The 25246-nt window shown below is 46.0% G+C and overlaps 1 protein-coding gene across 1 annotated transcript in view; it reads right to left on the minus strand.

The window, feature by feature from the left end:
• Positions 1-468: 468 nt before the first annotated feature.
• zc3h15 (zinc finger CCCH-type containing 15) overlaps positions 469-25246 on the minus strand; it is a 56865-nt gene continuing 32087 nt past the window's right edge. The window contains exons 6-10 of the mRNA XM_038789215.1: positions 6941-7120; positions 5156-5302; positions 4961-5059; positions 4732-4885; positions 469-1387 (exon numbers count right to left, since the gene is read on the minus strand). Of these exons, the coding sequence (XP_038645143.1) occupies positions 1212-1387; positions 4732-4885; positions 4961-5059; positions 5156-5302; positions 6941-7120 (756 nt within the window). The 3' untranslated portion in view covers positions 469-1211. The remainder of the gene's footprint in view (positions 1388-4731; positions 4886-4960; positions 5060-5155; positions 5303-6940; positions 7121-25246) is intronic.

Here is a 25246-nt window from a genome sequence, read left to right on the forward strand (position 1 = left end):
ATGCTGGAAAATCTCAGCAGGTCTGGCAGCATCTGTTGGGAGAGAAAGGAGCCAACGTTTCGAGTCCAGCTTTGACAAAGGGTCATCTGACTTGAAACATTAGCTCTTTTCTTCCCTACAGATGCTGCCAGACCTGCTGAGATTTTCCAGCATTTTCTCTTTGGTTTCATGATCTAATTGAATATCGGAACATGGTGAAGGGGCCGAAACGCCCCTCCTGCTCCTATTTCCCAAGTAATGAACTACATTTTGTTGCCGAGTTTCACAAAAAATGTATTGTTTTTATTGATTAGTACCAGAAACCCTATACTTGGCGTATTGCTAATTAAACTATGATAATGAATTTAAAAAGTTGTGGAACACAACCATTTTCAAGAGTTAAATATTCGTACTTCTAAACGTTTCTACTGTGTAAAATAAAAAGCATTATGAAGCAAAGCAAACGATTTGTACAAAACAAGCTACTAGTTTTTTTTCAAATACACTTTATTTACAACCGGCACAGACATAAATGGTAATGAAAATTTCAAATATTGAATAATTGCATCATTCATTTCGAGCAGTTCAATACGTAACACTGCCAATTCGTACTCTTCATCTTGATGAGCTCAAACTAGGGATTCAGCAGTGGTGCTTGATGTACTGCTTAATGTGGCATTAGGCATTGCAATACCTATATCAACACTGTAGAAATGTTCTGTATAGAAATGATCTTCAGAATAATTAGGTTAGAATGGTTAACATTGTTTCACTCTCCTTTAAGTATGCAATTTCATATCCTATGTTCTGGTGGCTCTACATCTTTCTTGTCCAAAATAGAGTTCAAGCGTTATTTCTTAAAACGAACATTGCTACTGTCTTTCAAAATAAAAATTTACATTTGAGCCATTTTAAATATTTGCAACCCCACAGAATAAATAAGTGTTTTTAACATTGGATTCCACTGCTAGAATTGGCAATGCTCGCGAATACTTGTTCACTCACATTTGAACTATTTTGAAAGGTGGATCTCAACTATTGGTGGTTCACAAGGCAACAAGTGACCATGGCAAGGGTCAATGTATGCCATATTTCTGCATATTTTAAAAACAGCACAGGAAAGGTTGATGGGGTCAAACATTAAATAAATCAGTCAGATATTTATTTAATTTGAAGTCTTTTGAATTTGAATTTCCAAGTTTCCATTAAACATGCTTTCCTTTCCAGGTCCCTTAATCCTCCAGATCCAAGTCATCTAACTCTTCATCTAGCTCATCCAGATCTTCTCCAGTGAAGAGATTTACGTCTACAGGGATACCATCGACATGACCATCTTCTAATTCTCCATCCAGTTTACCATCTTCACTGTCATTAGCAATTCCTCCAGAAGCCTCATCCAATTTATTTTCTGTAACAAAACAACAACCTGTCACACGATCTACATGTACGGCAGCGGTTCACCATCACCTTCTCAAAAGCAATTAGGGATGGGAATAAAAGCTAGCCTAACCAGCAATACCAATATTCCAAAAAAATTCTATTTGTATATTTTCTACTAATGCTGGTTAAATTTAATAATCCTTTGCGATTTGCAGAAATGAACCATATCTAATATGATTTCAGACATTTCCAGTTTTGTGGCTTACTTCTCAATAAAACAAAATTGTTTGACTGTTGAGACTTGCTTCCATAACAGATTAAAATGTATCAAGGAAACAAAAAATTAAGTTAATTCAATCCAATTAGCCCACATTTTCTTTTACAGCAAGGGGATACAAATTCGCCATTCATTTTCTTCCTGCTCCTCAGTTTGAAAATGAGCATTGCTGCAATCATAGTAAGAATTGCAAAACTGTTTCAGGTGACAAAAGGAGGTGGGGAAGGATGGTTTTTAAAACCATGGGTTAAATTAGTGTCCTCTTTAATTCAGGACCCAACTATGTTCTCAATATAAACAGATTTCAGTGCTCCTTAAAGCCGGCTCAAAGGCAGAAATGAGTTTCCGCAGACACTCCAATTTCAAGTTGGCACACCATCAAATTGTCCACAAATCAGCTCAAATTTGGCAGTTTTTTTTCAATAGCGGACTACAATTTATTTAGTTTATGCTGCCAGTCTTTTAAATTAAGACATATTCATTATACTGTAAAACCACAAAACTTTATCAGCTGAGTTTACAAAATATCTGAGGTGCTGATGTGGCAAGAGAAAACTTTGCTCAGATAACTAGGATCAGCAAGAAAAGGCAACGTTAAGTTCGCTTCTAGCCATTTTTATACAACTTCTATTTTGTTACAATTTCACTAGACTTGCAATGGTGGTCAAGACCAAAACAAATACACTACTGAACTACCTGCAGTGCTTGGTGCAGTTGACTACTGCAGTTCCTCTCTATCTACAACTGCATTTCCCCTCCAGCAGCCATCATTTCTGTGCATCTATCATGTTGTGTTTCCCCTTCCTCACCACTATTTGCATTACTGTTATAGCCTTTTTGACCATACACACAAACTTAGTTTAATATTCTCCCTACTTTTATAAACCTTTTAAACTTCTTATTCAGTTAACTCTCCCCCCCCCCCCCATGGTACAATCAAACTGCTTATTGTGCACTGGTTTGTGTGACGGCAATTTGTTTGCTCTGTGAGGAGGCGAGTAACCAGAAGGCTGAGAATCTGGCGATGACGGGCAACACAGCAAGCGACTGTGCTATTGTCATATTCTTCACCAATTCAAATTTGTTTGAAATAATCCACGAAGCACACTTGGTGGTTCCGTTCTATCTGTTCTCATACACATTTAATCAGAATCGAATATACAGAGCACACCCTGGCTAATGACTCACTCTGATTTTGTTACTAAAGTTTTCATGGAGTTTGCTGATTTAGCATCTGCTAATTCCTTTATAGGGAGTTCAATTGTCATCTTAACCCATTGGTGGACAAACCCCTTGTGACCAGAAACCACCCTCCACCCAACAGGCAAGGGCACGAGCATCAATTTGAGAGGTGGTGGTGTACTGGACGTTTGGAGAACATTACATGCCAGGATAAAGAATTCACTCTTTTTTCTACTTCTAAAATGTCATAATAGTCGATTATTTCCTCATGCCAAGAGCAATGCTGCTTGGTGGCCTCCTGCTCTACAGGCAGTACAGTGATCTCCGACTATCTGTTTCTCTAGAGTTTTCCTTAAGATGAAATTTGATCTCTTCTACTCAGTCAATCCCCTCGCTGATGTCAGACCCTCTATCCTGTGGGAAACCTGTAAAGCTAATGGTAGTCATTCCATACAAGGCAAAAGGCATAACATGCTGAGCGTCAGTGCTGGTTGGAAGTAAAATTGGCCAAAGCAGAGAAGGAATTTGGCAGGAGTCCTAACCACTCGTTGAAAGGAATTAATGCAACTCGTGCAGCGCTGGACTCCTTGCTGACTCAGCAGACTGAGGAGTTTAAAGTTTACGAAACAAAAGTTACATGAATTTAGAAACAAACACGAGTAGACACCTAGCCTATTTTATAAGGAAGGCTGCCGGCTCTAGGGTTATTCCCTCTGTGCAAACAGAGGATACTAACAAAACATTTTAGGGGGTTTAACACTGATTTATACAAAACAGACCAGGCTCGGATGCTTTGACATTTATGGAGTACTTCTCTTCTTTTAAGCTTCCAACAATCTCAGAGGACCAAAGGTTGGTCCTGAATGCTCCTATTTCTAAAAGGGAAGTGCTCTTGCTTTGAAGGAGTTTCAATTTAGTAAGGTCCCAGGGCCTGATGGTTTTGTGCGTGAATTTTACAAAGAATTTAAAGACCTGCTAATGGATTCGCTGATTAGCATGGATAATTACTCATCTGAAGCAGGTCCGCTGCCCCAGATGCTCCAAGAAGCAAACATTTCCTCAGCTCCAAAGGCAGGCAAGAATTCCTAAGAGTGTGCTTCCTATAGGCCAATTTTGCTGCTGAATGTAGACTTGAATTTGCTGTCTAAGTGTTAGCACGGTTCCTTGAAGGAATTCGCTTTTTGATCATCCAGGGCGATCAGACTGGGTTCATAAAAAGCCGAATGTTATTCAAAAGACTGCTTTTGACCGGATGTATGGAATTATTCATTTTAAAAGTTGCAGATGTTTGTGTTGGGGAGTATGCTAAGCGGATACAGGTACTTTATAAAAGCTCTCTGGTGGCAGTGCTTACGGGCAGTTATTGGTCCGAGAACTTTTGTCTGCAAGGGACTTGACCGATGCCCATTATTGTTTGCAATCTGCTATACAAAAGCAAGTCTTAATTATGGGCAATGCAATTTGTGGTCCAACGTGAAATACTCAACTTGATATTCAATAACCAGCATGAGAAAACCAAAGTTTAAGCCACTTGGACACCGACAGTCATGCAATTTGATTCAAATTCTTACCTCATTTCAGAAGTTAGGCTAGTGCACCTTATGGACAGCACGGCTCCGGTTTCCTCCCACAGTCACAAAGATGTGCAGGTTAGGTGGATTGGCCATGATAAATTGCCCTTAGTGTCCAAAATTTTCCTTAGTGTTGGGTGGGGCTACAGGGTTATGGGGATAGGGTGGAGGTGTTGACCTTGGGTAGGGTGCTCTTTACAAGAGCCGGTGCAGACTCGATGGGCCGAATGGCCTCCTTCTGCACTGTAAATTCTATGAAATTCTATGACTAGATATTCTCCTCATTTTGGATTCTGTTGTGATTCAAAATATGCTAATAAAGTACTACTGAACGCCACTCACCATCTGCATCATTGGACATTTCTTTGGGTAAACTTGCAGAATGTGTTGCGCCCAACCGTTCAATTCCAGTAGAAACTGTAATGCCAGTACTATTTATCTCTATTGGTACAAACCGGGAAACATCAATGTCATTGATCTGTGCTGCTTCGTCAACCTAGAACAAAGAGACTCAGTCAAAAGATTATAATTACAGCAAGCAGCAGCAGCCATTTTATGCAGTTGGAGTTACCTCTTCGCCTTGTTCTTGAAGATACTGTATTTCATCTGCTTCTTCATCATCAGCATTAATCAACTCAGGTCTAAATTCAAAGACTTCACGACCACTCACCTAGATATGAAAATTAATTTCATAATCAAACACTTTTGAACAAAATATTAAAAAAGCACCATTTCAGTCAATGGTAGAAGGAACAAGTTTACATACACCAAAAGCTTTGCCAGCATCGAAATCTGCTTTCCTCTTTTCTAGTTCTTGCAGAGCCTTCTCTATTTTCTCATGTCTCGTCCTTTTCTTCCATTCCAAGAAGGTTTCTAGGGTGATTCTGGTTACATCTGGTCCTAGGGCTGCTCTCTTAAAAAATTATATACATCATTATAATGAATCCTTTTGTGAGTAACGAGTAACAAATGCAGTCTGGCTAAGATGTCTAAGAATTTAAGGTAATTCAAATCACTTAACTGTACAAGACTTTACATTACAAGGCTGAAGAAACGGCACTGGGTACATCCAGTAGATTTTTAAATATCTAGTGTCACCACGTGGTTAGAATGTGCATTGCAATATTGATTTGAACAGAAGTTAATTTAAAGATCAACTGGACAAAAAAATGTTTGATTTGTATTTTGTCTTAATATTTTACATTGCAACTAGTATTGAATTTAATTAAACCAAGAGAAACTTAGTCAGTTTGATTCAATTTAACTTCCACCATAATAAATACACGCCATTATAAATTGAAATCTTAGCACAAAGGCATTTTTGTTCATGGAATATTTATTACCCATCCTAGTTGCTTTGAGAATGTGATGTTGGGCTACTGCAATCTTTGCGCTGATGGTGCTCCTGGGATGGCCTCGGGCAGAAAATTTCAGAAATGTAATCTGGTGACAATGAACGAATGGCACCATATGTTCAAATCAGAATACTGTGTGACTGGAGGAGAACTTGAAGCTGTTTGTGCCCTATGATATTGCTGTTCCTAGTCCCAGTATTTCAGGTGAAAGTTGAGGGAGATGCTGTCAAAGTAACCCTGGATTGCTGCAGTGCATCCTGCAGGTGGCATATGTGCAGACCCAATGCTCCTGCAGGGATGCATAGAGTCTTCTGCTGGTGGCATCAAACTGTCCTGGATAGTGTCAGGCTTATTTAAAAATCAGGCTTGATGAGGGTTGTTCTGGCTGCACCAACACATGCAAGTGCCATCATACTCCTAACTTGATTTTGTAGATGGTGGGAAGCTCTGAGGGACCAGGTGAGCCACCCACTCATACCTCAGTAGACAGACTCTGTCCTATTTATGCAGACACTTGAGTAGTTAATGGAGACCCCCAAGAAGTGGAATACTCAACAATGATGGCATCACAGATAGTTCAGCAGTCTTTGGACTGTTTAAATTATGAGTTAGCCAATGTCAACCATTTGCTGTTGGCATGTATTGTTGCTGCACGGTAGCATGGTGGTTAGCATAAATGCTTCACAGCTCCAGGGTCCCAGGTTCGATTCCCAGCTTGGGTCACTATCAGTGCGGAGTCTGCATGTTCTCCCAGTGTCTGCGTGAGTTTCCTCCGGGTGCTCCGGTTTCCTCCCACAGTCCAAAGATGTGCAGTTTAGGTGGACTGGCCATGCCAAATTGCCCTTAGTGTCCAAAAAGGTTGGATTGGGTTAGGGGGATAGGGCATGGGGTGGGCTTAGGTAGGGTTCTCTTTCCAGGGGCCTGTGCAGACTCGATGGGCTGAATGGCCTTCTGTACTGTAAATTCTATGATTGTAAATTCTTGGTTCAAAATTTATATTTTTTTAAAAATCACAATATAAGCACTTAAAAAGGCCTTGATAAGTGAAGTAAAAGCGCCATTTTGATCAAATCACTCTCCAACAAAAGTTAAAAGCATCTTAACAAACAAGTGAAGTTTTCACAAACTAATTTTGGCCATTTATCTTAAGGAAAGTAATGATGAGAGAAGTAACAGAATTTTTTTTTTTTTCTTACCTCGTTTTCTATCAAATCTTCTAATGAAATTTCATCTTTTACTTCTTTCTTCTGGCTTTTCTTCAATACAAAGCCTGGTGGCAAAGCATGACGATACATACAACAGTCTCCTCCTCCAGGACAGACCCAAAACCAGCCATATTTGTTATTCTCTATGGCTTCAAGGAAATGTCTACATACCTAACAAGGGAATAAGGCAAAGATCATCCAATCGTACTGTTCCATACAAATTAACTCGTAGACTGGGTTCATTAAAAAAAAACACTATAACAAATAGACTATCTTTTTCTTTTTAAAATAATTTTTATTCAAATTTTCACGAAAAAGAAAACAGTAACAGAAAATTCAAAGAACAAAAAGAACAAACCCCCCCCCCCCCCCCATATATACAAAAGAGAAACAATAAATAAACGCCCGTCGTTAGTGAAGATTCAACCCAAAACAAAAACAAAGAGACCCCCCCCCCCCCCCCCCCCGCCCCGGGTTGCTGCCGCTGCTGACCTTTTGATTTTACCGTTCTGCCAGGAGATCTAGGAATGGTTGCCATCTCCTGAAAAGCCTCTGCACTGACCCCCTTAGGGCAAATTTCACCGTCTCCAATTTAATAAACCCCGCCATATCGTTGACCCAGGCCTCCACGCTTGGGGGCCTCGCATCCTTCCACTGAAAAAGAATCCTCCGCCGGGCTACTAGGGACGCAGAGGCCAGAACACCGGCCTCTTTCGCTTCCAGCACTCCCGGCTCCACTGCAACCCCAAATATTGCGAGTCCGCGACAGCGCTGGCCCCGCACCTGCGGGAGATGTTCACAGACTCGCTAGCTAGGGGCACACTGCCACCCACGTTAGCACAGGCCTCAATCTCGCTGATACCTAAGAAAGACAAAGACCCAACGGAATGTGGGTCATACAGACCCATATCTCTGCTGAACGCAGACGCCAAAATACTGGCCAAAATTCTAGCCAAAAGGCTAGAAGACTGTGTACCTGAGGTGGTCACAGAGGACCAGACGGGCTTCGTCAAAGGTAGACAGCTCACCTCGAACATCAGGCGCCTGCTGAACGTGATAATGACCCCCTCCGGGGAGAGAACACAAGAGGTGATCGTCTCCCTGGACGCAGAAAAGGCCTTCGACAGAGTCGAATGGAAATACCTCATAGAGGTACTGGAGCGGTTCGGGCTTGGAACAGGGTTCACCACTTGGGTAAAGCTCCTATACAACGCTCCCATGGCGAGTGTACGGACAAACAATACCAACTCCCAATACTTCCAGCTGCACAGGGGCACCAGACAAGGATGCCCACTGTCCCCGCTGCTGTTCGCACTAGCAATCGAACCGCTAGCAATCGCGCTCAGGGCAGCAAAAAACTGGAGGGGGATCCGAAGGGGAGGCAGAGAGCACAGAGTCTCACTCTATGCAGATGATCTGCTCCTCTACATCTCGGACCCACAAAGCAGCATGGACGGAATCATCGCGCTCCTGAAAGAGTTTGGAGCCTTCTCGGGCTACAAACTCAACATGAGCAAAAGCGAGATCTTCCCAGTACACCCGCAAGGGGGGGGGGGGGGGGGGGGGGGGGTTCCTCTTCCTGTTTAGATCCATTCCGATCTACATCCCCAAGGCCTTTTTCAAAGTGCTGGACAAACTTATCATGGCGTTCGTATGGGGGGGGGTAAAAATGCTAGGATCCCAAAGAAGGTCCTACAAAAAACAAAATCCAGGGGGGGGGGCTAGCCCTCCCGAATCTACAATTCTACCACTGGGCGGCAACAGCCGAGCGAGTAAGGGGATGGATCCAGGAGCTGAGTGGGTGCGTGTGGAGGAGGCCTCCTGCATGGGGACCTCCCTCCGGGCCCTCGCCACGGCAGCACTCCCATCCCCACCCAAAAAACACTCCAGCAGCCCAGTGGCGACAGCCACCCTCCAATCCTGGAACCAACTGCGGCAGCAATTTGGCCTGTACAAAATGTCGGACAAGGCTCCCATCTGCAACAACCATAGGTTCACACCAGCACTGACTGACGCCACCTTCAAAAGGTGGAGGCAGGACGGGGGGACACTGACAGTCAGGGACCTATACATGGACGACAGGATCGCAACACTGGACGAACTGACAAGAGAAATTTCAGCTAGCTGGGGGGAACGAGCTACGGTACCTGCAGCTCAAAAGCTTCCTACAAAAGGAGACAAGGACGTACCCACAACCGCCACGACAGACATTATTGGAAGACTTACTGGACGCAAGTATCCTAGAGAAAGGGAACTGTAGCGACATGTATGACCGACTGGTAAAAAAGGGACGACACCGTACTAGACGCAACAAGAATGAAATGGGAGGACGACCTGGGGATTGAGATAGGGTGGGGACTCTGGAGTGAAGCACTGCATAGGGTCAACTCCACCTCCACGTGCGCAAGGCTCAGCCTGACGCAACTAAAAGTGGTACATAGAGCCCACTTAACAAGAAACCGTATGAGTAGGTTCTTCCCGGAGGTGGAGGACAGATGTGAACGGTGCCAAAGAGGCCCGGCCAACCACGCCCACATGTTCTGGTCTTGCCCCAGACTTGTGGAGTACTGGACAGCCTTCTTTGAGGCCATGTCCAAAGTGCTGGGGGTGAGGGTGGAGTCATGCCCGATAGTGGCGGTCTTCAGGGTTTCAGACCAGCCAGATCTATTCCTGGGGAGGAGGGCGGACGCCCTTGCCTTTGCCTCCCTGATCACCCGCCGTAGAATCCTATTTGGCTGGCCGTCAGCAGCACCGCCCAGAGCTGCAGACTGGCTGTCCGACCTCTCGGAATCTCTCCAAATGGAGAAAATCAAATTCGCCATCCGAGGGTCGGACGACGGCTTCCACAGAACGTGGGAGCCATTCATGCAATTGTTCCGGGACCTGTTTGTGGCCAACGTACAAGAGGAAGAATAGTCGGGTGGCCAAGAATCAGGGGGAAATGGACGGGAATCGGGGGAAGGTAGCCAAGGGGGGGGGGGGGGGGGGGGGGGGGGGGGGGGAAAGAGGGCTACGGGTTCGTTATGGGGGTTTGATGGCAAGCTAAGGCCCAAAACCAAACTGTAAATAAATGCCTATAAACATGTGCCTCGGCCATATTGGGGAATGTAAAATATGTATGCCGGCTAAAGGGGGCGGCCACAGTTGTTATTACGAAGATGCATACCTGTAAATATACATGTTAATTTTTTTTTTCTTCTCTCTAATAATTTGTTATTTGTTCAATATAAAATATGAAAACTCAATAAAAAACAGTAAAAAAAAAAATATTGCGAGTCCCCAGCCTGGATTGACCCTGGATCCTACCACCCTCGATACCGTCCTTGCTACACCCTTCCAAAACTCCGCCAGCGCTGGGCATGCCCAGAACATATGGACATGGTTTGCTGGGCCCCCAGAGCACCTAACACACCTGTCCTCACTCCCAAAAAACCGACTCATCCTTGTCCCGGTCATATGAGCCCTATGCAGCGCCTTAAACTGTATGAGGCTACGCCTCGCACAAGAAGAGGAGGAGTTCACCCTTTCCAGGGTATCTGCCCACGTCCCCTCCTCAATCTCCTCACCCAGCTCCTCCTCCCATTTACCTTTCAGCTCCTCCACCGAGGCCTCGTCTACCTCCTGCATCACCTGGTACGCTTCCGAGATCCTCCCCTCTCCAACCCACACCCCCGAGACCACCCTGTCCTGAACCCCACGCGGCGGCAGCAGAGGGAACCCCGCAACCTGCCGCCTGACAAACACGCTTACTTGCATGTACCTTCTCCGGGGGGAGCCCAAACTTCCCTTCCAGCTCACCCAGGCTCGCGAACTTCCCATCTATGAACAGGACCCCCAGCCTCTTGACACCTGCCCTGTGCCAACTCAGGAACCCACCATCAATTCTCCCCGGAACAAACCGGTGGTTTCCCCGTATCGGGGACCCCATCGAGGCCACCACCTCCATTGCCCCCAAATCTTGAGGGTAGCTGCCACCACCGGGCTTGTGGTATACCTCGTTGGAGAGAGCGGCAGCGGCGCCGTTACCAGCGCTCCCAGGCTCGTGCCCACACAGGATGCCATCTCCATCCTCTTCCATGCTGCCCCCTCCCCGTCCATTACCCACTTACGCACCATCGCTGCATTGGCAGCCCAATAATACCCACAGAGGTTGGGCAGCGCCAGCCCCCCCCCATCCCTGCCCCGCTCCAGAAACACCCTTCTCACCCTCGGGGTCCCATACGCCCACACAAATTCCGTAATGCGCCTGTTAACCCGCCTGAAAAAGGCCTTCGGGATAGGATGGCGGGGGGGCACTGGAACAGGAACAGAAACCTCGGGAGCATCGTCATCTTGACTGACTGCACCCTACCCGCCAGACAGCGGCAGCATGTCCCACCTCTTAAACTCCTCCTCCATTTGCTCCACCAGCCTTGTGAGGTTAAGCTTATGCAAGGCCCCCCAGCTCCTGGCCACCTGAAACCCCAAGTACCTGAAGCTCCTCTCCGCCTTTTTCAGTGGGAACCTCCCAATCCCCCCCCCTCCTGGTCCCCCGAGTGTATCAGAAACAGCTCGCTTTTCCCAAAGTTAAGCTTATATCCTGAGAAATCCCCAAATTCCCGGAGAATCCCCATCACCACCAGCATTCCCCCCACCTACAACAAGAGGTCGTCCGCGTAGAGCGACACTCGCTGCTCCTCACCACGCCGGACCAGCCCCCTCCAATCCCCCGACTGCCTCAGCGCCATAGCCAGGGGTTCAATTGCCAGCGCAAAAAGTAGGGGGGACAGGGGACACCCCTGCCTTGTCTCTCGATATAATCGAAAATACTCCGACCTCCTCTTATTCGTGGCTACACTCGCCATCGGGGCCTCATACAACAGCCTCACCCAACTGACAAACCCCTCCCCAAACCCGAACCTTTCCAGCACCTCCCACAAGTACCCCCACTCGACCCTATCAAAGGTCTTCTCTGCATCTAGCGCCACCACTATCTCCGCCTCCCCTTCCACTGCCAGAATCATTATAACATTCAAGAGCCTTCGTATATTAGTGTTCAGCTGCCTCCCCTTCACAAACCCCGTTTGATCCTCGTGTATAACCTGCGGCACACAGTCCTCAATCCTCGTGGCTAAGATTTTTGCCAACAACTTGGCGTCCACATTCAAGAGTGAAATCGGCCTGTATGACCCACACTGCAGGGGATCCCTGTCTCGCTTAAGAATCAAGGAGATCAGCGCCCGAGACATCATCGAGGGCAAAGCCCCCGCCTCCCTTGCCTCGTTAAAGGTCCTAACCAACAGGGGGCCCAGCAGGTCTGCATACACCTTGTAAAATTTAACCGGGAACCCATCCGGCCCCGGTGCCTTCCCCAACTGCATGCTCCCTATCCCTTTGACCAGCTCCTCAAGCTCAACTGGCACCCCCAGACCCTCCACCCCCGTCCCTCCTCCACCCTCGGAAATCTCAGCCGGTCTAAAAAGCACCCCATCCCCCCCTCCTCCGCCGGAGGTTCGGACCGATATAGTCTCTCATAAAGACTATCTTTTTCAATTAATTTTGAATTGCACATCAAACCTGTAAACACTTAGAACATAGAACAGTACAGCACAGAACAGGCCCTTCGGCCCTCGATGTTGTGCCGAGCCATGATCACCCTACTCAAACCCACGTATCCACCCTATACCCGTAACCCAACAACCCCCCCCCCCACCCTTAACCTTACTTTTTAGGACACTACGGGCAATTTAGCATGGCCAATCCACCTAACCCGCACATCTTTGGACTGTGGGAGGAAACCGGAGCACCCGGAGGAAACCCACGCACACACGGGGAGGACGTGCAGACTCCGCACAGACAGTGATCCAGCCGGGAATCGAACCTGGGACCCTGGAGCTGTGAAGCATTTATGCTAACCACCATGCTACCGTGCTGCACTTGAAATACATGTTAAAATACTAAAGTACAGATAACTATCTCCTTTAGAATCAACCTAACTCAACTTGAAGAGGTACTGGAGGGGGCAGGTTGAGAAAAACAAAATAATTCATGTTTGGTTGCAACACTCAAAGGAAGACAGTTTTCCCACTCCACAAGAGACCAATCAGTCCAAAGCTAAAGTGCGAATTAGTGCCTATGAAAGCTTTTGAGTGCCACAACTGAACTTGTACCTGAAACTGACCAGATAAGCCAGGTCTGTGTATTTCTATTTCCAAAGGGAGGGCCATTGTTTCTCACCGTAAGATGGAATATGGAGCCAACTATAACAATACCTACTACTGTCAGACAGATCAACCAACATCGATCAAGACTGAGAACTTGTGACAGTTTCTCCACTGCATGATCCACTACTCAACTGAAAATTAAGAAAACCCCAATCCAGATTTTAATAAACATTCACTACTTAGCTCCTGTTTTCTGACTGGAGTTTGATTTCTGGTGTGATAGTCTCTGTCCTGCCATGACATGGGTGCTCTGTCCTAAGGCAGGTCCTTTGTCTGCTAATGCTTCATCATGAGCCGTTTTCTTGGCAATTTTTGCCAGTAGAAAAACCTGGAATTGTTCTCAAAACTTTTCCACAAACTTTAATGTAGATTAGGGCCTATAATGACCTGTGCTAACATAGACCTTGAAATGCTGGAGAGCTATCAAAATGCCTAACATCTCTTTGTTTGTTGAGATTTAAGGAAAAATAGCCAATTGGGCTTTCAGTTCAAGAGTAATCTTCCCCGAGTAGAACTGCTATATCACTTGAAGTTCGGGGTGGCTTGCACGGGTCCATTTGCCAGGGTTGCTTTTGTTTTCTCAAAAACCTTTTGGCACACCTGTCAAAACTAGCTTGCCAGTTTTCTTTAGTGAATTGTTAAGTGGGATTTCCAAGTGCTAAAGTTTGGACAAACTTGCATATCACCTGCACATACCCAGAATCCCAGGGTTTCTCACTTCATTTTGGGAATGGAAAAATTGACTATGGTGCGTATTTTCATTTCCTGGGGTTGCATTTGATCTTGTCCCACCACAAGTTAATTTTGCCTCAGCAAACTTGCTTTCAGCCAAGTTCACTATAGGGTTATTCCTCTATAGACCCTCAAATATTGCCATCAGGTGGAGTAAATTATCCTTCCAAAAGGCAGATTACATTAACAGGTTGTCCAGGTATACTGCACAGTTGGTTCACCCAACCACTACCTGGCTGGTTAACCTCTGAAACGTTGCTGGATATTGAAGGGTATGAGGATGACAATGGCCAAGATTTCTCTCATTCTGGGAATCATGGGATTTGCCAGTGTTGTTTCAAAAGGTCGATTTTACTGGAATAGGCAGTGACCCGTTTTAAGGTTACAGTCCATGATGCAAAGGATTGGGCATGATTTGGTTCATTGCTACTTCAAAAAAAAAAATCCCAATTAAGCAGCAATTTAGCGTGGCCAATCCACCTACCTTGCACACCCTTGCGTTGTGGGGGTGAGACCTAAGCAGACATGAGGGGAATGTGCAAACTCCACACAGACAGCGACCAGGGTCGGACCTGGGTCCTCAACCCCTTTAGGCAGCAGCTCTAACCACTGTGCCACCACGATGGATAGTTATTTTGATCCATCTGATTTTAGGGTTAATACAATGGAGAAATTCCAACTGATCTGGTTGTGCTCAATTATATCATTGTCTGCATGCATTTTATTTCTTATCTGACAATTTGTCAGGGTTCAGTCAGTAGGGATTTTCCATTACTAATACTACTAATAATAATCGCTTATCATCACAAGTAGGCTTCAATGACGTTAGTGAAAAGCCCCTGGTCGCCACATTCCGGCACCTGTTCTGGGAGGCCGGTACGGGAATTGAACCCATGCTGCTGGCATTGTTCAGCATTACAAACCAGCTATTTAGCCCACTGTGCTAAACCAGCTCCATCACTGTTAGGGCAACCGTGTCAACATGGTGGTCCCTCAGTGGGGCACATACCGGTTGGTTCCTATGGATTCCTTTAAATTCCCTGAACAGTGTAGTTCAGGGGTGGGCAAACTACGGCCCGCGGGCCGCATGCGGCCCGCCAAAGGTATTTCTGCGGCCCACCAAGTCATTGAAAAAAAAAACAAATTTCTTTTGGAAATAAATTTTTTTTTTTTTTTTTTAATTTTTTTTTAAGGTTAATGTGGGGGGCTGTTGGGTTACTGGTATAGGGTGGATACGTTGACTTGAGTAGGGTGATCATTGCTCGGCACAACGTCGAGGGCCGAAGGGCCTGTTCTGTGCTGTACTGTTCTATGTTCTATATGAGGCGCCCAGAATCATAACCGGGTGAAGTAATTATTTTACTTAATATACTATGCGGCCCTTTGTGAATTGTGAATTTCTGAATGTGGCCCTTGCACGGAAAAGTTTGCCCGCCCCTGGTGTAGTTATACCCTCCTGTTGTTTTTGGTGGTTAATTGGGCACTTACAATTTCCAGAATTTCAATATTTGCCAGTCTAGCAGTTGGGGGTTTGATGTGGGAATCCTTTTCACCTGTATGACCCACCCTCCCTGATCGTCCTTCGCTCTCTCTACCCTCTGGTTGACTAGGCCCTAGTCTGTGATATTTCATCATAAGAACTAGGAGCAGGAGAAGGCCATCTGGCCCCTCGAGCCTGTTGCGCCACTCAATGAGATCATGGCAGATCTTTTGTGGACTCAGCTCCACTTTTCAGCCCAAACACCATAACCTTTAATCCCTTTATTCTTCAAAAAAAACTATCTTTATCTTAAAACATTTAATGAAGGAGCCTCTACTCCTCACTGGGCAAGGAATTCCATAGATTCACAACCCTTTGGGTGAAGACGTTCCTCCTAAACTCAGTCCTAAATCTACTTCCCCTTATTTTGAGGCTATGCCCTCTCGTTCTGCTTTCACCCGCCAGTGGAAACAACCTGCCCGCATCTATCCTATCTATTCCCTTCATAATTTTATACGTTTCTATAAGATCCCCCCCGCATCCTTCTAAATTCCAACGCATACAGTCCCAGTCTACTCAACCTCTCCTTGTAATGATGTGGAGATGCTGGCGTTGGACTGGGGTGAGCACAGTAAGAAGTCTTACAACACCAGGTTAAAGTCCAACAGGTTTGTTTCAAACACAAGCTTTCGGAGCACTGATCCTTCCTCAGGTGAATGGAGTGGTATGGAGATATCTCTCCAGCCACTTAAACTCCATCCCTCTAGCAATGAAGGACAAAACTCCATTTGCCTTCTTAATCACTTGTTGCAGCTGTAAACCAACTTTTTGCGACTCATGCACTAGCACACCCAGGTCTCTCTGCCCAGCAGCATGTTTTAATATTATCATTTAAATAATAATCCCTTTTGCTGTTATTCCTACCAAAATGGATAACCTCATATTTGTCAACACTGTATTCCATCTGCCAGACCCTAGCCCATTCACTTAACATATTAAGATGCTGAGCATCTTTCCCAGTCAGGAGCAAAAACGGATCCTCTTATCTTACTGATCCCTTTGGCCAGCTGGTATAGACTTCTGAATTTTCCCCTGAAAGAATCATTTGACAGTAGCAGCAGCACTAGGACTTGTCCGCCTGGTTGGGGAGTTTCGGTCTCAGCATGCCTGTCTGTCTGCTTTTTCATGATTTGCTGGGAGGATTTTAAATGCTCCTTGGCTACAGCACAGGCATTAAAAAATAGTTCCTGAAATGTGAATACATACTTCAGCATTGAGGGTGCCCTCCTTAGCCCCAGAAACTTTTCTTTATTAAGAGCTTCAGGAAGTCCCGTAGCTCATGAATTAATTCAAATGATCTGAACTCCCTTGGGTGATCAGGAAGCCCAAGCCCTTAACCTCGTCAAGGAGGAGAGCTGACGGCTACTCCTCAGATCAAACACTGTTATTCATTTTAATTTGGGATTTGTCTTCTGTGTCTTCATTAAAGAGGCTTGGCTGAGCACCTCTTCTTCAACAAGCTTTTAGAACAGGTCTCAGCGAGCCAGACCTCTGGTTCATCCAGCTGGGGTGCTGGCTCTTTGCTGTTTAACTATGCAATCAAGGAAGATTCTCAGAACTTTGTCCTGTCAGTTTCCCTTTTCTCACTTGGCTGGTCTATGTTTGTGGGACACATTTCCACTTTGTCAGCCAAATCATTCCTAAGCAAAAGTTCTATTCCTGCCACTGGCAGCTCAGGGACAACCCCTGTAGTGGCTGGACCCAAGTCAAAGTTGCTCTGTAGAATGATCTGATTGAAGGGAACAGGCTGGTTTAGCACAGGGCTAAATCGCTGGCTTTGAAAGCAGACCAAGGCAGGCCAGCAGCAGTTCAATTCCCGTACTAGCCTCCACGACTAGGGGCTTTTCACAGTAACTTCATTTGAAACCTACTTGTGACAATAAGCGATTTTCATTTCATTCATGTGCCCCCCCATCAACTCCCTTGATTAGCACCTTGACTTTCATGGAGGTCAAGGAAGAGCAAGGCTCTTCTCTAATATCAGAGATTCAGTGGCCCCTGTATCCAAATAGTACAGGAACACTTGAGAAAATTCATGAGTGTTCTGGAACTGTTTGTGGTATGCCTCCAGTAAGAGTTCATAGGCACTGAAAAAAAAAAGCACTTTCTCTGCTCATAACTGGCAGTATTTTCAGTGCGCAACAGGGAATAAACCTTGCAGGCTTTTCCTTAAGTGATCTTACACCAGGGGAGACCCGACTTCCCCTGGCCATTTTAATTGATCTGGCAGCTCCTCAAATGCGGTGAAGAAAGTTTCCACATTCCCTCCATTCCTCAAACTCGGGCAATAGTCAGGAGTATTTTGATTTCCTCAAGCTTGAGCTAGGGAGAGGGATTTGATATCCTCACGAGGCAAACTCATTCTCCCCAGCAGCTTCCATCCGTTTTAATTCCCAATCCTTCCGTGGCAGTCAGTAACTCTTTCCCTAGGTTTTCTAACTGGAAAGGTCACTCCTGCTCTTGCCCCTAGAATGCTCCCTGTCTCTATTACATGGAATTCTAAATCAAGCCTCCGTTCTTCTGGGCAAGGTAACCAGGTCCAACTCAGATTCCAGATCAATTTTAGTGGTTCAACAGTTAAGCATGTTAATTTAGCCCAAGTTAAGTCCTCCTGTTACACAAATGCTTTTACATTGAAATCAACCACGTTAATTTATATTGTGAGAATTCACAAACTTACTCCTGTAATGGCATTTGTTTGTTTTGGTTTCCACAATTAAAAAAAAATAACCTTTTCAGTTTATAAAATGCAAAAATAGAAACAACAAGAAAACAATACAAGAAAACAACCAGCCAAAGCACAACCATCATCGACAACAAAAAAGAGAAAGAAAAGAACCCCGTTTCCCCCCCCCCCCACCAGCGGCTAACAGTGACCAACTCTTTGTAATAGATGATAAATGGTCGCCATTTCTGGTAGAACCTTTCAATTGACTCCCTCAACGTTTATTTAACCTTTTCCAGGTGTAGAAACTCCATTAAGTCACCAAGTCATGCCGAGGCACTGGGCAGAATTGCCAACCTCCACAACAGCAGGATTTGCCTCTGCGCGATCAGCAAGGCGAAGGCAAGAACATCCACCCCCACACCCGTCCGCAGCTCCGGCAAGTCCGATACCCTGAATATGGCTATTAATTCACCCGAGGAAGGAGCAGTGCTCCGAAAGCTAGTGTTTGAAACAAACCTGTTGGGCTTTAACCTGGTGTTGCAAGACTTCTTACTATGGCTATTAAGGCACAGGGTTCAATCTCTCTGTTCAGAATTGCCTACATGGTATTGGAAAAGGTGACCCAAAAGCTCAGCAGTTTGGGATAATAATAATTTTTAATAATAATCTTTATCGTCAAAAGTAGGCTTGCATTACACTGCAATGAAGTTACTGTGAAAAACCCTTAGTCGCTACATTCCATCGCCTGTTCTGGTACACAGGGAGAATTCAGAATACCCAATTCATCCAACAGCACATCTTTCGGGACTTGTGGGAGGAAACCAGAGCACCTGGAGGAAACCCACGCAGACACGGGGAGAACGTGCAGATTCCACACAGTGACCCAAGCCGAGAATCGAACCTGGGACCCTGGAGCTGTGAAGCAACAGAGCTACCCACTGTATTGCCGTGCCGCTCCAAATAGGACCAAAATGTGTGCATATGTTTAGCTGGCCCCCCTCGAACAGCGTTCACACCAGTCCTCAACCTTCGCAAAAAAGCGACTCATTCTAGTTCTGGTCAAGTGTGACGTAAACACTGCCTCAGCTGGATCAAGTTCAGCTTCGCACACAAGGACACGGTGTTCACCCTACGGAAGGCCTCACCCCATATCTCATTCTCCAACATAGGCCCAAACTCCTCGTTCCACTTGGCTTTCGATCCCTCCACCAAAACAGAGTCTGCCGCCAGAATCTACCCATATATACCTGGCATACGACCCTCTTCTGACTCCGCACACAAAAGGATCCTTTCTATTAAGGAGGATGGTGGCACATCTGGGAATGTTCGTTTGACAAAATTTCAAACTTGAAGGTACGTAAACAAATCTGGGTCAAGAGACCAAACTCATCTTTCAATTTCTCCAGGCAGGCAAACCATCCCTCCAGGAATAGGTCACATAATCTCTTCACCCCTTCCCCACTCCAAATGTAGCATCCAACTTCGCTGGCTCGAACAAGTGGTGAGCACAAATGGGGGACAGCTTTGATATTGATCCTAGTTTGAAAGGTTACTGATTTGCCTCCCTGAATTGAGCTGAGTTCTATATAAGAGGCAGGCATCAAGCACACACTCAGTAAGCTGCACAAGTGAAGGAGACACATCCTGAGTGAGACACAGCCAGAGTGGGAATTGGAACTTGGTAATTTGGTGCAGTGAGGTAATCAGGAAAGGCGAGTGGTAAATCTAATTTTGCTGTTTTCAGTGAAAAGTGCAGTGTTTAGATTAGTGTCTAATTGGCTGAAGCTGCCCACACCCTCATTGCTGAGAGGCAGTTATCTGTCAGTCACCTGAAGCCTGCTTATTGGCACAAGGATGTTCATTGTATTCTTCTGTTTGAAGCTTAAGTAGTGAGAGTCACCCAGGTTTAGCCGAGTTCTATATAAGAGACAGGCATTAAGTGCACACTCAGTAAGCTGCGCACGTGAAGGAGACATATTCTGATTCGGTGCAGAGTGGGAGAAGGTGCTTTGTCCCTACCGTTTTGTTTTCTTTCTTCTGGCTTGTAACTATTAATCTGCAGGGAAAGAACCAGAGAACATCCTGGGAAGGCAAGTGATTTTTATTACTTTTTCAAATTGTGGTGGGGGGTGGGGTGGGGTAAAACTGAAGTGACATCACAATAAAGCTGTGACCTGATTGGCTGATTGGGAATCTGTTAAATTTGAAAAAAATAATAATATTGCAAAACAAATCTAATTGATTAACTGGGTAGTGGAGTAACTAAACCTGAGGGCAGAGATAGGTATGTAGCATTTAATCTTACAGTAAAAATCTAGCGTCAGGGCCATATAGTTTACTGTAACTCAATCTAACAATAATTCAAGTGTTTATTTTAAATTAATTAACTAGTGCTTAAGTGTCACTAAGTGGGGTGCAGTGTTCCAACTGTGAGATGTGCCAGATCTGTGACGCTTCCAGCGTTCCGGTCGACTACATCTGCAGCAAGTGTAACCAATGGCAGCTCCTCACAGACCGTGTGGTTCGGTTGGAGCAGCAATTGGATGCACTTAGGAGCATGCAGGTGGCGGAAAGCGTCATAGATAGGAGTTATAGAGATGTGGTCACAACCAAGCTGCAGGCAGAGAGATGGGTGACCACCAGAAGGGGCAGGCAGTCAGTGCAGGAATTCCCTGTGGCTGTCCCCCTTTCGAACTGGTATACTGCTTTGGATACTGTTGGGGGGGAACAGCCAATCAGGGGAAAACAGCAGCAGCCAGGGCAGTGGCACCACGGCAGGCTCTGATGTTCAGCAGGGAGGGTCAAAGGGCAGAAGAACAATAGTCAGGACGCTATAATCAGGGGCACAGATAGGCGCATCTGTGGACGTGAAAGACTCCAGGATGGTATGTTGCCTCCCTGGTGCCAGGGTCCAGCATGTCTCAGAAAGGGTAACGGGCATTCTGAAGGGGGAGGGCAAACAGGCAGAGGTCGTGGTACATATTGGTACTAACGACATAGGCATGAAGGGGGATGAGGTCCTGAAGCAGGAGTTCAGGGAGCTAGGCAGAAAGCTAAAAGACAGGACCTCTGGGGTTGTAATCTCGGGATTACTCCCTGTGCCATGTGACAGTGAAGCTAGAAATAGGAAGATAGAGTAGTTAAACACGTGGCTATACAGCTGGTGTAGGAGGGAGGGTTTCAGTTATCTGGACCACTGGGAGCTATTCCGGGGCAGGTGTGACCTGTATAAGGACGGGTTGCATCTAAATTGGAAAGGCTTAAACATCCTGGCCGCGAGGTTTGCTAGTGTCACACGGGAGGGTTTAAACTCGTATGGCAGGGGGGTGGGTACCAGAGCAATAGGTCAGAAGGTAAAAAATTGAGGGAGAACTAGGAAAAGGGCCACTATGGCTCTGAGGAAGAGCAGACAGGGAGATGTTGCAAAAAACAGCAGGACTGGTGGCCTGAAGTGCATATGTTATAATGCAAGAAGTATAACAGGTAAGGCAGATGAACTTAGCGCTTGGATTAGTACTTGATGCTGTTGCCATTACAGAGACCTGGTTGAGGGAAGGACAGGATTGGCAGCTAAACGTTCCAGGATTTAAATGTTTCAGGCGGGATAGAGGGGGATGTAAAAGGGGTGGAGGAGTTGTGCTACTGGTTAGGGAGAATATCACAGCTGCAATGCGGGAGGACACCTCAGAGGGCAGCGAGGCTATACGGGTAGAGATCAGGAATAAGGGGGCAGTCACAATGTTGGGGGTTTACTGCAGGCCACGCAACAGCCAGCGGGAGATAGAGGAGCAGATAGGTAGACAGATTTTGGAAAGGAGTAAAAGCAACAGGGTAGTTGTGATGGGAGACTTTAACTTCCTCAATATTGACTGGGACTCACTTAGTGCTAGGGGCTTGGACAGGGTAGAGTTTGTAAGGAGCATCCAGGAGGGCTTCTTAAAACAAAATGTAGATAGTCCAACTAGGGAAGGGGCTGTACTGGACCTGGTACTGGGGAATGAGCCCGGCCAGGTGGTAGAAGTTTCAGTAGGGAAGCATGTTGGGAACAGTGACCACAACTCAGTAAGTTTTAAAGTGCTGGTGGACAAGGATAAGAGTGGTCCTAGGGTGAATGTGCTAAATCGGGGGAAGGATAATTATAACAATATTAGGCGGGAACTGAAGAACCTAGATTGGGGTCGGATGGTAAATCAACATTTGACACGTGGGAGGCTTTCAAATGTCAGTTGAAAGGAATTCAGGACCGGCATGTTCCTGTGAGGAAGAAGGATAAATATGGCAAATTTCAGGAACCTTGGATCACGAGATATTGTAGGCCTCGTCAAAAAGAAAAAGGAGGCATTTGTCAGGGCTAGAAGGCTGGGAACAAACAAAGCCGGTGTGGAATATAAGGAAAGTAGGAAGGAACTTAAGCAAGGAGTCAGGAGGGCTAAAAGGGGTCACGAAAAGTCATTGGCAAATAGGGTTAAGGAAAATCCCAAGGCTTTTTACACATACATAAAAAGCAACACGGTAGTCAGGGAAAGGGTTGGCCAAGTGAAGGGCAGAGGAGGGAATCCATGTGTGGAGCCAGAGGAAATGGGTGAAGTACTAAATGAATACTTTGCATCAGTATTCACCAAAGAGAAGGAATTGGTGGATGTTTAGTCTGGAGAAGGGTGTATAGATAGCCTGGGTCACATTGAGATCCAAAAAGACGAGGTGCTGGGCATCGCATCTTGAAAAATATTAAGGTAGATAAGTCCCCAGGGCCTGATGGGATCTACCCCAGAATACTGAAGGAGGCAAGAGAGGAAATAGCTGAGGCCTTGACAGAAATCTTTGGATCCTCACTGCCTTCAGGTGATGTCCCGGAGGACTGGAGAATAGCCAATGTTGTTCCTTTGTTAAAGAAGGGTGGCAAGGATGATCCAGTGAACTACAGGTCGGTGAGCATTATGTTAGTGGTAGGAAAAGTACTGTAGAGAATTCTTCGAGACAGGATCTACTCCCATTTGGAAGCAAATGGACGTATTAGCAAGAGGCAGCACGGTTTTGTGAAGGGGAGGTTGTGTCTCACTAACTTGATAAGAGTTTTTCGAGGTCACAAAGATGATTGATGCAGGTAGGGCAGTGGATGTCGAAAAACTCTATATGGACTTCAGTAAGGCCTTTGACAAGGTCCCTCATGGCAGATCGGTACAAAAGGTGAAGTCACATGGGATCAGAGGTAAGCCGGCAAGATGGATACAGAACTGGCTAGGTCATAGAAGGCAGAGAGTAGCAATGGAAGGGTGCTTTTCTGATTGGAGGGCTGTGACGAGTGGTTTTCAGCAGGGATCAGTGCTGAGACCTTTGCTGTTCATAGTATATATAAATGATTTGGAGGAAAATGTAACTAGTCTGATTAGTAAGTTTGGGGACGACACAAAGGTTGGTGGAATTGCGGACAGCGATGAGGACTGTCAGAGGGTACAGCAGGATTTAGATTGTTTGGAGACTTGGGCAGAGAAATGGCAGATGGAATTTAATCTGGACAAATGTGAGGAAATGCATTTTGGAAGGTCTAATGCAGGTCAGAAATATACAGTGAATGGTAGAACCCGCAAGAGTATTGACAGTCAGAGAGATCTCGGTGTACAGGTCTGCGGGTCACTGAAAGGGGCAACACAGGTGGAAAAGGTAGTCAAAAAAGGCATACGGCATGCTTGCCTTCATTGGCCAGGGCATTGAGTATAAAAATTGGCAAGTCATGTTGAAGCTGTATAGAACCTTAGTTAGACCACACTTGGCGTATAGTGTTCAATTCTGGTTGCCACACTCCCAAGAAGGATGTGGAGGCTTTAGAGAGGGTGCAGAAGAGATTTACCAGGATGTTGCCTGGTATGGAGGGCATTAGCTAGGAGGTCGAATAAACTCAGTTTATTCTCACTGGAACAACGGAGGTTGAGGGGCGACTGAAAGAGGTCCACAAAATTATGAGGGGCATAGGTTTAAGTTGCGAGGGGCAAGGTTTAGAGATGTACGAGACAAGTTTTATACACAGAGAGTAGTGGGTGCCTGGAACTCACTGCCAGAGTGGGTGGTGGAAGCAGGGACGATAGTGACGTTTAAGGGGCATGTTGACAAATACATGAATAGGTTAGGAATAGAGGGATACGGACCCCAGAAGTGTAGAAGATTTCAGTTTAGACGGGCGGCATAGTTGGCACAGGCTTGGAGGGCAGAAGGGCCTGTTCCTGTGCTGTCCTTTTCTTTGTCCTTTGCCTCCATATTTTTAAAGTTGAGTCCAGCACCGGGTTTGACGAGTACTTTGCTGGTGAAAATGGAAGAGAAGTCATCACCTGCGCATCCAAACCGGACCCCCTGCATGACCCAGACTCCATCTGCACCCAGGTAGACCGCCGGCCCCCTCCACATTCCAATGCGCGAGCTGCCCAGTAATGGAATATCAAGTTTGGCAACACGAGACCTCCCGACTGTCTATCCCTCTGTAGAACCCTCCGAATCCTCGGAGATTTGCCCTCCCATATGGAGGCCAATATTAACCATTCCATCCACCTCAGAGAATGATTTGGGATGAAAGACCAGAAGACATTGAAACAGAAATCTTGGCCAAAGGTTCATGTTAATTGACTGAGCTCTACACGCCAGGGACAAAGGAAGGCTGCCCCACCTTTGCAGGTCAGATCTGACCTTGTTCATCAGGCAGGTACAATTTAGCTTGCGGAGTTGGGCCCAATCCCGAGCCTCAGATACCAAAAGGTGGACCTGGCCACGTGAAAAGGAAGTACCTCCAGACTGGCTCCGTTCCTTGGGGCGCTGACCATAAAATACTCGCTCTTCTCCAGATTTAATTTGTATTCAGAAAAGAACCCAAAGCTCTTCAGTATCCTCATTATGTCCCTCACAGTGGGCACCACGTCCTTCACATATAACAAAAGGTCATCTGGATACAAGGACACCCTATGTTCCACTCCATCGCCAACTATCCTTCTCCACTTGTCTGAGGCCCTCAGGGCAATGGCCAATGTTTCAATTGCTAATGTGAACAGTGGGGGAAGACAGGAAGCCCCTGCATCTTCCTCCTGCATAACTGAAAAAAACCCAACCTCATGGTATTCATACGAATGCTGGCCAAAGCAGCTTTGTACAGCAGACATGCCCATGACTCA

Source organism: Scyliorhinus canicula, chromosome 2, assembly GCF_902713615.1.
Source record: "Scyliorhinus canicula chromosome 2, sScyCan1.1, whole genome shotgun sequence".
In the NCBI taxonomy this organism is placed as follows: domain Eukaryota; kingdom Metazoa; phylum Chordata; class Chondrichthyes; order Carcharhiniformes; family Scyliorhinidae; genus Scyliorhinus; species Scyliorhinus canicula.